Source organism: Salvia hispanica, chromosome 6 (assembly GCF_029641045.1).
Source record: "Salvia hispanica isolate PSC_SH4W2 chromosome 6, Shi_PSC_v1, whole genome shotgun sequence".
NCBI classification, from domain to species: Eukaryota; Viridiplantae; Streptophyta; class Magnoliopsida; order Lamiales; family Lamiaceae; genus Salvia; species Salvia hispanica.
In genome coordinates this window covers 44,449,818-44,462,725 of record NC_142697.1, presented here as the reverse complement: position 1 = coordinate 44,462,725, position 12,908 = coordinate 44,449,818, and the positions used below count along the sequence as shown (strand labels likewise).

The following is a 12,908-nucleotide window of genomic DNA, read 5'->3' as shown; positions in this document are numbered from 1 at the left end:
GAGAATAGGTGTTAAATTCACTTATTTTCAACTCAACCATGATTTTGAAGTGGAAAACGAGATTGATGTTTATTTTTAAACAAATTTATTTGGAATTCTCGCACCTTTATAGAAAGTAAAAATAAATTAACTGGTCATAGTAATATATAATTTAAATTGCTGACTTTGAATTCTTCAATATTCAGCTTTGTCGGATTTCGAACAAAATATTACTCAATATCTCAAAGATATTTATTTATATAATCATGCATAGGATAGTGATAAAATGCAAACCCATATATTGTACAAACTCCAAACTTTTTCAACACAATATCAATATAATGTCAACACAGTATAAAATTTCAAGATTTTGATATCAACACAATGTCAACACAATTTCAACACAACATCAACCGTTGACATTGTGTTGACATTTTTTGTTGCTATTATTTCATGATCTGTTGATATTTTCTAACGGTCCAGATTAAAGTTTGGAATTTGTACAATATTTAGAGTTTGCATTTGATCACGTACCATCGTGCATATGTCTCTTTATATACCAACTACACAAATTTTCTGATCATGCTTTACATTTCTTCACTAGCACGCACTCTTTTATTTCACATTAAAAGAAAAAGTTTCCCTATATAAGTATTGACTTGTCCAAACAACTTTTGTTACTAATTAGTGCAATTTTATGTAACTAAATCTTACTCCATGTATATATAAGTTGACGTTTGAGTTCATACGTAAAAATCAAATGAATTATCAATAAGATGGTCATGTGAAATTATGATGATTCAATGTCAAACATCTACATTTTATTTTTGTCAAAAAATCATATGCAATATGCATTTTAAATTAAAGATCATAATATCATACGTATTTTTTCATTTGATATAAAAAATATTTCAAATTAATAAATTGTGTATTTTATTATTTTAAAGTTAATATTGGGGACTTAACGGTCACTGGTCACATATATTATTTTTAAAGAGATACTGTAATTTTTAGAGTATTTATCTTTATGATGACTCAAAGTTCAATTTATTGATTATAAATGACATGTTTTATTAATTGAACTGCGTTGCATTACTTGTCACGTTAGTATTTGACTTGTTTACATTTATAATTATATTTGTAACTCATAAATGCCCATGTCCAAAATCCATCAAAATATATTCAATCATAAAATATTTGTTAGTTATATAATTGAAATCTATACATACACATTTATTCCATATTATGTCTCTATATATAGTCCCATTCCAAAGAAGTCTTCTTTTAAAGTTTATACTAGTTCTTTACAATTTTCACATAGAGTATCACATATGCTTTAAATCTCCATTTCAGTTATAGATTAGGCTGAATGAATCATAGATAACTACAATGGATTAATTTATCTATCATCAAGGTGCAATATTATCCATTTCGGTTATAGATTAGGCTCAATGTTACATTCATCGAATTTCAAATCAGCCTTACTTGAATTACAGGCTAAACGAATACGAGTTAATCGAATTGAGATTCTATCTAGTTAAATATTTGTAATCCTAACCTTAAATATTTGAGTTTGGATTTTAAATTATAGTGTCCTATGATACAAAAATACTAGCAGCATTAAACTTAAATCTAACACTATAAAATTTAAAATATATTTAGAATAATTCATAAATGTTATCAATCCATTTATTTACACTGCATTACTCAAAATCTAATGCACATATATTAAATACTCCATTTGTCCTATTAGAAATGAAACGTTTTCCTTTTTGGTTTGTCCCATTAAAAATGAAACGTTTCTAAAAATAGAAACAATACACTCTCTACTTTTTCTTCTCTACAATGCCTATTTAATGGGACGGAGGGACTATAAATCGACTATAATTCAATCCTCTAAATTTAGTAATTAGTCAGGTCAGTCCACAGATTCTGAGAATCACCAAACATATAAATCATCGTTTTATATTTTAAATATTTATTACTCTTCTTTCAAGATTTACTTAAATTATTTTTATGAAAATTCATTTATGTTAAAAGCGTGTATGACTCCACATATGTATAGTATATTCATTGAGAAGCATAACGGAAACTGAGAAATCAAACCTCCCTTTGCAACTGCATTCGCACACGCACTCTTCTCTCATAAATCTCTGCTGCAATCAATTAATCCACATCTCAATCAAGCAAAATTCCACATTGTAATCAAGTTTCCAGCGCCGCTTTCTGATACGACGCCGTCGCGCCGGAGGAATAAAATTTCGCCGCCGTTTATTACGCCGCATCTGCAGTTGACTCATTGCGTCGATTGATCGTGCGTTTGGAGTCGGCGGTGGGCCCTACCTACATGAACGATGGAGCGGAGGGATTTTTTGTTTGTTAATTTAGTGTGTGAGATTTCTGTATTGATTTGAGTTTTAATCGAGGGATTATGGGTAGTGTTCTCGACTCGACGCTGTTGCATCATGTGTGCATTGTGCTGATTGTGCTCTGGTTTCTGAATTCATTCAACTGGTGCCATCCAATTGCGTATTTCCTCTCTCTCATATACCTCTATTTGGTAAGGTTTTTCTATTCAGCTTTGTGCGATCTTCGTGCCGCGTTGGGATAGGCGGTGGTTAATTTTTGGTTGATTTTGAAGGTTCATGAATTGTATGTGATGAAATTGAGAAAGAAGATGCAGTTTGAGGAGAAGAGAGAGTCCGATCAGAGACGGGTAATTTCCAGTTCCTATTGAATGATAACATCTTTCCTTTTCATTTTCTGCTTTTGAGTTTTTCTTCCTTTCAATTGTGGTATAAACACACTTTTTGTAGTTTTGGTTTATGAGGTTGACTTGACCTGTTAATAGAAAAAGAGAAAGAGTCTAAGAGATGCTCTTGATGATATTTCTCTCTAGTGAGGGACCAGGAAGAATTTTTCCTTATTATTTTGTCCCTTTTTTGGTTCATAGATGGTATTGAAAATCTATGATATAAGTATATTGTATAAAGTTTGTTTTATGTGACTGCGTAGCTGCTTACAGACAGTGGCGGACGCAGAAATTTGTCAGGGTAGGCGCTATATATTCAAATTTTATACGGGATAATTATTTCCTTATACTTTTTTATTTAGGTAGGAGCTTTTGCACATTAATTCACACAAATTACTAACAAAATTATAATATAATACAACTAGAAAAGTAAAAAAAAATATTGGGGAAGGGCTTAAGCCCTCCCTCATGTCTATGTGTGTCCGCCAATGCTTACAGATTCCGAGTCTCTTAGATGGTTGAATCATGCTAGTGAGAAGATATGGTCCGTCTGCATGGAAGAGATTGTTTCTCAGAAAATTCTTCTTCCTATTTTCCCGTGGTTCCTGAAAAAGTACAAGCCTTGGACAGTGGTATGACCTGAAATAACCCCATTTTATAGCATGATCATAGTTTCTTTACTTGAATCATAATTTGGAGTCGTTCGTGTTCTGGATGGTGTGGTGCTTGCTAATGATAGTTCTGGTTTGCCAACATACAGAAAGATGTCGAGCTTCAGCATCTTTACTTGGGAAGATCCCCTCCAAGGTTTACTGAAATCAGGGTTCTTCATCAATCCAATGGTGATGACCACTTGGTAAGTGAGACTGACTACCAATGAGAAACACGAATAGGTTGGGTTATGTTCCTGACAATGTGGTATTTGTGTTAATTTTCTGCAGGTTCTTGAACTGGGTATGAATTTCCGTACTGCGGATGATATGAGCGCTATACTTGGTGTGAAACTAAGGAAGAGATTGGGTTTTGGAATGCATACTAAATTGCATATGTTAGGAATGCATGTTGAAGGAAAGGTAAGATGAGGTCATTTGATGTTGTGACCATCCTATCTCTTCTGAACTAAAGAAGTAATCAAGATGTTTCTTGCAGGTATTGGTCGCTTGCGTGTGTGCTTTTCTGCACCACCATATTTTCAGATGACTGCGAAGCCTCTATTCACTCATGGTCTTGATGTTACAGAACTTCCCGGGATAGCTGGCTGGATAGTAAGTACATAGCTAAGTTATCAGTTCATAACTCTCTCTCACTCACTGAGAAACACACACAGACAGGCATGCATGCTTGCATGGAGCTTCATATGCTAATATCCGTTTTCTGTGCTAGGATAATCTTTTGGCCCTCGTCTTTGAACAAACTCTAGTGGAGGTGAGGAAATGAGTAGAGTGCAATACAGCGGATAAAAGCAAAGATCCATAATTTTGATATCGATATTTCAAAGTCTTACCATTACATGAAGAAAACGGCTATTATATATTAGCCTGTAGAAAGATCTAGAATCTACAAAGGTGAATAACAATATCCGTAAAATCAGCTACTCTGTTAGTGACCCAAGACTGCTTCTTTCCAGTTCATTTTCTTTTCTTCACAAGATGACGTGGGCGGTTTTGACTCGGTCCTCGAAACCTTATCTTTATACTTAATGTTGCAAACACTATCCTCAGTCTTGATTCTATCTTCAGATGGTTTGATATTCTCAGTTGCTTCAACAAGATGATGTTCCTTAATGCTTTGTACTGCTGAAAAGTATTTCAGCATTATATTATAAGCATATTTTCACTTCTTTCTCTTTTAGGCCACATGCACGCTTGAATAAGCATATTTTTGGTTTCTTTCCTCTGTAAGTATTAGTGAGTTTAGGATGCCAATTGATTTGCTATCTTTACTGTAATTTCTGCAGCATAATATGCTGGTGGTTGATGTTGAAAAATTCGTTTCACCTAAAACCTGGTATATATGTCCTTTTATAGCCATTGAACTCATTTTCTTCGGTAGTTGGGTTTTAGTTACCTACATGCTATTATTATAAATCTCATATGAGCTCAAGTGACTGGTTTATCTCCTTATTTTGATCTTAAAGCATTAATTAGTGCATGGAACCCACCTAGAATACAGGAAAGTTTTTGTAAATGTTTCATCAGGAGAATCCTTCGTTGTCAAGCATGATATCATTTATTTTGAGTAGAAAAGCAAGAACTGGTGCATATTATGCAGTCATCATATTGAACATAGGCCCTATCCTCGAACCTACTCGAAGTGTAGACTTTTGGAATAAATAATTAAACTTGATTTTGTAGTAGAATTATCTAGATATTAGTAAATATTAAAATATCTAGATATTTTAAGAGAATTATCTAGATTATAGATATTTTGTAGAATTCTCTAGAATTAGGATGTATTAAAATATTTAGATATTTTAGTAGAATTTCCTAGAATGTTAGGAAAATATCTAGATTTTTATGGAGAAAAAATCTAGATATAAAAATATTATAGAGAATTCTAGAATGTGAAGTGAATCCCTATAAATAGGCAGGTGCCTAAATTCCAGATATTTTCATCCGTAACGCTTTATACAGCTGAGTTATACTCATACCAACCAAATGCACGACACGATAAACTAAAATCAAAATGCAATGGTGCTTGTAAATCGACCTTAAAAAATGACACTTCTTCATCAATTGCTTGATGTCTCCGCCGCTTCCGTTAGTCGCCAAAGCCAGGGCAGTCCGGTGAAGGCCGTCCAGCTCTGCTCGAATAGCCTTGTGGAAGAAGAGGAAGATCCTGATCGGAGACGACAGCCGCAGCGTGGCCGCCGTCCGGCCGGTCTGATCCACCGGCGCGGCCGCCATCACCGAAACGCCGCCGTTCTGTATCTCCGGCGTCGCCATCTGTTCATAAAAAAAACAAAAGTCTGCGGATAATCTCGTCTTCTTCGTTGAGGAAGGGGAAATTCTGCGCTGATATCCTCTTGTGTTTGGTGCTGTCAGTCCACTTCCTACGGCATGCACTTGTGCTCCTCCCGGCAAAGATACGAGACATTCCCTCCACCGTGATTCACCTAATCGAAGCACATGCCTATAAAGCCTTGATTCTTCTTCCCAAGTCCAACCGGGGGCCATGTCTGGAAATAAAGACAAAAATAAATTTAACATATAATATAACATTAAAACTTTATAAATTCACAAATAATTTTGACGAAACCTAAAATCAAATTACCAAATTTTGACAATCGTTATTAATGCTAAAGTGGAGAAATGATAAAGTAAGATAGAGAATAATGTAAATAAGAGTCTTGTCTACATTATTTTCTATCTTACTTTATTATTTCTCCACTTTAACTATTTATTATCATTTTCATAAAATAAGTGCAAAAAAGTGAATGAGACTTTTATTCGTGGACCGAGGGAGTACATTACAAAAAAAAAAAAAAAACTCTAAAGCAAGATTAAAATTATGTAAATAGTTTCAGATGAGATTGATTCAAAGCCAATGAGTATGATATAAATCGACATGAAGTGACCGTCTGATTTAATTTTTGCCGGTCCAAATAAATCGACAAAAAAATAAGAGTTAGAACAAAAAATATTAACCTGACAGACTCGAACCAAGAAAAATATGAATCGAACATGGTTGGCCTGAGAATTAATGATTGTCATGATATATGTTTTGCTTTTCGATAAAAACCTTAATAGTTACTTGTCACACATCGTTCCTTTACTTTTGATTACGTTAATAAGATATTGATGCATGTGAAATGTGTTTCGGTTTCTTCAGTGATTAGCAAACATATAAATTATAGAAAGATAATCATTTGTGTGACATATATATGTAGCGAAGTAGGAAATAAATTATTTCGTCAATATTCATTCATAATACTATATTCACGTCAAGCTATAGCACTATTAAAAATCTTTTAATTTCTCCATGAAGTAATACGAGCGACGTGGGAACAAACTATATATTGCAACGTACACATGAATCTCTCCTAAAATCATTATTTTTTATAACATTAGGATATTTCCATATACATATATTTATTTATACATCAGTATAAAAGTAAGTTTCTTTTGGCAATTTTGTCACTAAACTGTTTTTTAATTTGTAAAGTAAATAAATAGTCCAAAAAAGAGTCTACTTGATTTTAGTTCATCTTTACCGTGTAGAAAGATGAAAGTTGACAAAAAAGATTATACGTTATGTCTTTAACAACAATAATGTAATAAGTTTTTTGGAATAGAGAAATCGTACCCCTATCCGGGGGCTGCCCACCCCACAAATAAATACTATATTAATAACTTAAATAAAATTAAAATAAAACTTCTGACTTTTCGTAAAATCCAAACAAAGTTCAATAAAGACACAAGAACTATCTTCAAGTGAAAATCTTACTATGATAAACATAACTTAAAAAATAAATAAATAAATAAGTAAATGAGGTGTGCTAAACCAAAGCAATTTTCTTTGGACTTGATGACAAACATAACTTAAAATAAATAAATAAATAAATAATTTAGTTCTACTATGTTTGATTTATTCTTCACTTTCTATAGTATAACTCAATTATTTGCAGCTGAGAGGTCTGCCTTGTTTTAAAAGTGAAAATCAGTTTGCAGAAGCGTTAAAGGGTATTAGCAACTCTGTAACTATAATAACTAACTATTCTAATTTGCCAAAGAATTCTCCATTTAATCCACCAAAGTCACATTTAATCAGTTGTCTAAATTTTTAAAGTCTCCCTAAGTTTATTTGAAATAAGTGTATAAGTTTACTAAATTGGGAATATTAATTAATACTGTATTGCTTATTTTTATTTTGAGTACTTGTTTTTTTTAATATGTAAATATTTTAATTTAAATAAAATTATAACAGTAGTACTACTTTTCAACTATTCGGAATTTAAGTAGAATTTGCATTTTCCTATTACTCTTAATTTGAATAAAGATATAAAAAAATGATGAATTAAAAAAATAAAGTTGAGACATAATTTAGTTGTTGAGTTGTTAATGCGGCAAATGAAAAGTAGAATTGTAGGAGTATTTGTTATTCATAAACTAAATTGAGCAAAAATTTAAATTTTACAGTTCTTAATTGATTTTCAAAATTACGAAAATCAGCTAGAATGAGATCAAATTTCACAAAATATCTTTAAACGAAAAAACATTACTACTAAAATGTATATGAATATTTACAAGTTGATAGCCATTTAGATATTCTTGAATGGTAAATTTAAAAAAGGTAGTATGTAATTCGTGGGTCAGACATGGTAAAAAAATTATTCTCGATATTGAAAAACAGAAGTAAGATGTTTGTTAAATTCTCTAAATTCTGTCCCACATCAACTTAATGATGAACCACTCTAATCTATATAAGTGTGGATAACTCTCCTCCTAATGAGGCCTTTTAAGGGGTGAGTGACCCATTTCTAATATGGTATCAGAGCGGGCCCAAGTCGATGATAGATTATACTCTTTATCTCTTCTCTTGCCTACCCACGTGATGGAAGTCCGATGTGTCATTCCGGCCCACACGTGAGAGGTCGTTAAATTCCCTAAATTCTGTCCCACATCGACTTGGTGATGATCCAATCTAATCTATATAAGTATGGATAACCCTCCCCTTTATGAGACCTTTTAAGGGGTGAGTAGCTCATTTCTAATAACGTTGTTGCCAATAGATGAAGGACGAAACAGAAGTAAACTATAGCTTAAAGAGTTGGAACGGAGTTACCGTACCATGTGATTTATGACGACTCTCATGAGCCAACGACGAGCCCCACCTAAATCTACCTATGCTCTTATAATAGTGAGAGAGATTGAAACAATATTTGAAACATACATAGGTTAAGAAAATTAATATGGCATGATTAAACAAATGATCAACTATGTTTAAAAAAAAAAACAACAACAACTTGATTTTCTTTTAATAACCAAATATTTGACATTTTATTACATACTCTCTCCGTCCCATTAGAAATAAAACATTTTCCTTTTTGGTTTGTCCCATTAAAAATGAAACGTTTCCATAAATAATAACAATACTCTCTCTACTTTTTCACTTTCTTACTTTACTCTCTCTCCATTAACTAACAAAACAACACTATATAAATTCTTGTGCCGAAAAACAAATATTGCATATTTAATGGGACGGAGAGAGTATTTAGTTTACGATTTCAACACAAGGTCGAAATGTCCGAGTGTTTAAGGAGACAAACTCGAAATCTGTTGGGCTTCGCTTGCGCAGGTTCGAATCCTTCTGTCGCCGATTTATTTTTATGAAATACTTATATAAATTTATAATTTATCACCTTTGTAATAAAACGAGGAGGGAGAAAGAATAATTTTGGGTAGCAATATGTTTTATAAGGCTTAATTTGGGCCTTCCCAATGACACCGCAGCCCATTATATGCTTATATGGTTTGAATCGGCCCATTATCAACAGCACATATAATTATTACTATTCCTCATTAAGGAAAAGATATATGAACTGAAATTCATTATTTAAAGTATATGGATCATTGGAATGTATTTGATTTAAAAAGAGTTTTTTTGTAAGATCTCATCAATTTTGAACTTACATCAAGATGAGAAGGTTTCATAGAGTGTGCATAATATAGCATGAGGCTAAGTAATCCTAGATTATTATAAAACCATTATGTCTACGTATAATTAAACTTAATTCTGAAATATGAAGTTTACATCTAGTGTTTGAGATGACATGACATATAATTCTTTTTTCTTGAATGGACTAGTATAAAACTCGTGACACATTATTAATTACTATTTGTCCCTTACCAATTAGGAATTGAGGTATGTGTTTTGCCTAAAACAACTAAATTTGACAGCACCTATGTATATTGAGTAGATAGCTATATTCTTTTAATGAATTCTAGGTAAGGTATAAACAACATCAATATAGTCGATCTAGTAATAGGCTACATACCGATAATTCTTTAATTTATATTGCTGAAACCATCTTATTTTAGAAATGATGAATCAATTAAAAAGTAGATGGGCTTAGAGACCTAGCTTAAAAAAAGACATGACAAACTGGATTGACTTCTATTGTTGCTAGACTATAAGACGAGTAATGTTCTTTGTTGTTCACTTTCTCGTGTCTTGCTACGTCGTTCGTTTGTTTTATTGATCATGTGTTTGTCTGCAAGTTTGATGTAACTTCTGAGTTACTTGTGATTTGGTTAGGCTTTGTTTTGTTTTGATTATTTTTTTTATTAAAGAGTAGTTGATAGTATTTTGTTTAGGCAAAAATTTGCTCGTGTGGGTTTGAACCATTTTATTTCATCAAAAATTTGTATGTCTCTTCATAATGATTAGAGTTTGCTAATAGGATAATAATTGAGCAAAAAGTGCAACATAACGTTATAACTTATAAGGTTAATCCCAATTCAAAAAATTAACGAATTTCAAACACCGTTAAAGAATTTATGTCTCTTCATAATGATTCGAGTTTGTTATACATTTTTTTTGTTGTAAAGCGAGAAGAAAAAGGTTCCCTTCCTAACTTCCTTGACCCCAAATTTTATGAGTAAACATTAATAATAGGAGTATTTATTTTTCAAAGATAGGGATCCAATGAAAGAGGCCCACGCTCCAATTAATTTAATTTTTGATTAGGACAATTATTTTTGCAAAAAACTAAAGTTCTTGTCTAATCCCACTAAAAAGTTTAGCTAGTAAAAGTATTAACATAAAGTCGATCTAGCAACAATTATATACCAAATAAATAGATATTTTATATTGATAGTGAAAACCTCGAGAAATACTTCCTGGAGCGGTCACTTAGGTATAAAGTTTGAGTGTTGGGTCAATTCATTATTTTTATTATATTTTTTTCTCTTTGGATATGATTATTGGTCTTATTATTATAATCCTTTCTACTTTGGTGCGCGCGGTAGACCTAATTTAATCTATAGTAGTAGTATATAATTGAGCTACACATGTTGATATTATAATTTAAACTTTTATATTTGATGAATTTCATTCGAATCCTTCTAATATACTACTAATTATTTATATCTTGAAAACACTATGCATCAAATAATACAACCAACTAATTAATACAATATTGATATCTTCTCAATTAAACATATCGAAATTTATCTTGTCAAGCAAATCATATATTTTGTATTTTAATTATATCATTAATATCCATAAGTATATATAGTGGCATACAGTATCTATACACTCAGGGGGTGTTCGGTTTGCAAGATTGTATCCGGGATCAAATATATAGTTTGTTTGGTTCATAAGATTCAATTCTACAATTCAATCTTAAATAGATAATCATAAAATGATTAGTCATAACTAATCTCCTATGACTAAAATAATTTCTCAATCAATCTTAAATTATATATTGATATTTTATCTTGAAAATTGAACACCACCTCTCGCGGGATAAAAATACATGATACTCTGATACTCTGTATTCAAATAGAGAATGCTAGTGCACATTATATAATAATTCTATACCAAACAACTCATATCAAATAGACAAGTGTAGATGGCCCTAATTAAAAATTTATAAAATAATCTTCCAATCCTTTCACAAATAAATATGCCTTACATATAAAAAGCAACACAGTAGATTACCAACAACTTTTTTTGTACTTATTTAAATATATAAGCTCAACTAGAAAATGACGGCCACCAACATAGAAAAATATAAAGCCAAGCTTTTCTTCAATTTGCTCCAAAGCTAATCTTAATCCATTATGAAAATTCAAAATAATTATGATTTGTTTTTCTTAACTTCTTAAGTAGTCTTAATAATTAAGTAAAAAGGTATTGTTAACTCCCGTTTCTTACGCCGCACATACACGCTTATAGGGTAAAAAGTCTAATTAAGCTTATATTTATAGGGCTAACAAAACATGTGGTTTCACTCCAAATTTATTATGACAAAAGTATATTATCATAAAAGTAAAAAAGTGTTTACATTTTCACACTAATGGCGATTTCTACTAGATTTCAACCTTACATAGTACTCTATCTTTATCAACGAAGTTTCTTTCTTCTTTATCTCAAGTCGAATCTACTCATACAAAATATGAAAAATTGATGTAAAAATTATGATTAAAAAGTACTCTCTCCGTCCCATAGTACATGTCACACTTGAGACTTGGCACGAGATTTTAGGAAGTGTTATTTTGTGTGTTAGATGGAGAGAGAAAATAGTATATTTATATTAATGTGAGAGAGAGCTTTTTCTAGAAAAGGAAATGTGACATTTTTTATGGGACAAACTAAAAAGGAAAGTGTGACATCTACTGTGAGACGGAGCGAGCAGTAAATGTTTGTGCATGTATAATAATATTAACTTGGTTTATGCATGTTTGAGTCCATTGATTTTGATAGTAATATATAATAATAATAATAAAAGAAAATGGGGAATAGTTTTATGGCGCTAGGACGGCACAATGAAGTCCTTTTTTGTTAAAACTAAAAATGGTAGAGATTTAATTTAAATCTAATTCATTTTATTCTCAAAGTCTCACTACTCAATTGACGTGGGATATTACATGAGTGGAAGCTCAACTATGGAGAAGTCACGTTATAAACAAAAAAAATACTGTGGAGATAAAGGGCTTGGTCGGTGGACTTATAAACAAATTAAACCCAAGACACTAACACTCGTTATACTCTGCTCAATTTTTTAAAAATATATTCATATGGACGACACGAGTTTTGATATGCAATTAATAAAGTTTGAGAGAGAAAGAGAGATTGAATAAAGTAGAAGAGAAAAAGCGAAAATTAAAATGACAGGTAAATTTTCATAGAAATGAGACTAATTTTAGTGGACAGAACAAATTCTAAAATAAGACGTATACAATATTTCCTCCGTCCATGAAAAATGTATGCCATACAATTTATAATGTGATAACTTTGTTGTGAACCAAAATTTCAGAAATAAAACTATTTTACAATTGATATGTATAGATATAAAAGAGGTGCTCACGGGCGCTTCATATGAAATCAAATTATACCATTCTTTCTTAAAATAAAAAAGTAGATATAATTTCATTAATTCCTTGTTTCCCCTACTTAGCGATATTACCAAAAACGTCGTTTCGTATAAAAAATAAATTAAGTGCCCGAAATT

General features: G+C 31.5%; 1 protein-coding gene across 1 annotated transcript; it reads left to right on the top strand.

The window, feature by feature from the left end:
• The first annotated feature begins 1,999 nt into the window (after nt 1-1,999).
• LOC148923874 (C2 domain-containing protein At1g53590-like) lies at nt 2,000-4,755 on the top strand. The gene is made up of 6 exons (XM_089060751.1): nt 2,000-2,539; nt 2,621-2,695; nt 3,492-3,587; nt 3,673-3,804; nt 3,881-3,996; nt 4,115-4,755. The coding sequence occupies exons 1-5, from the start codon at nt 2,411-2,413 to the stop codon at nt 3,929-3,931; spliced, it is 483 nt and encodes a 160-aa protein (XP_088916877.1). The 5' UTR covers nt 2,000-2,410; the 3' UTR covers nt 3,932-3,996; nt 4,115-4,755.
• The last annotated feature ends 8,153 nt before the right edge of the window (nt 4,756-12,908 follow it).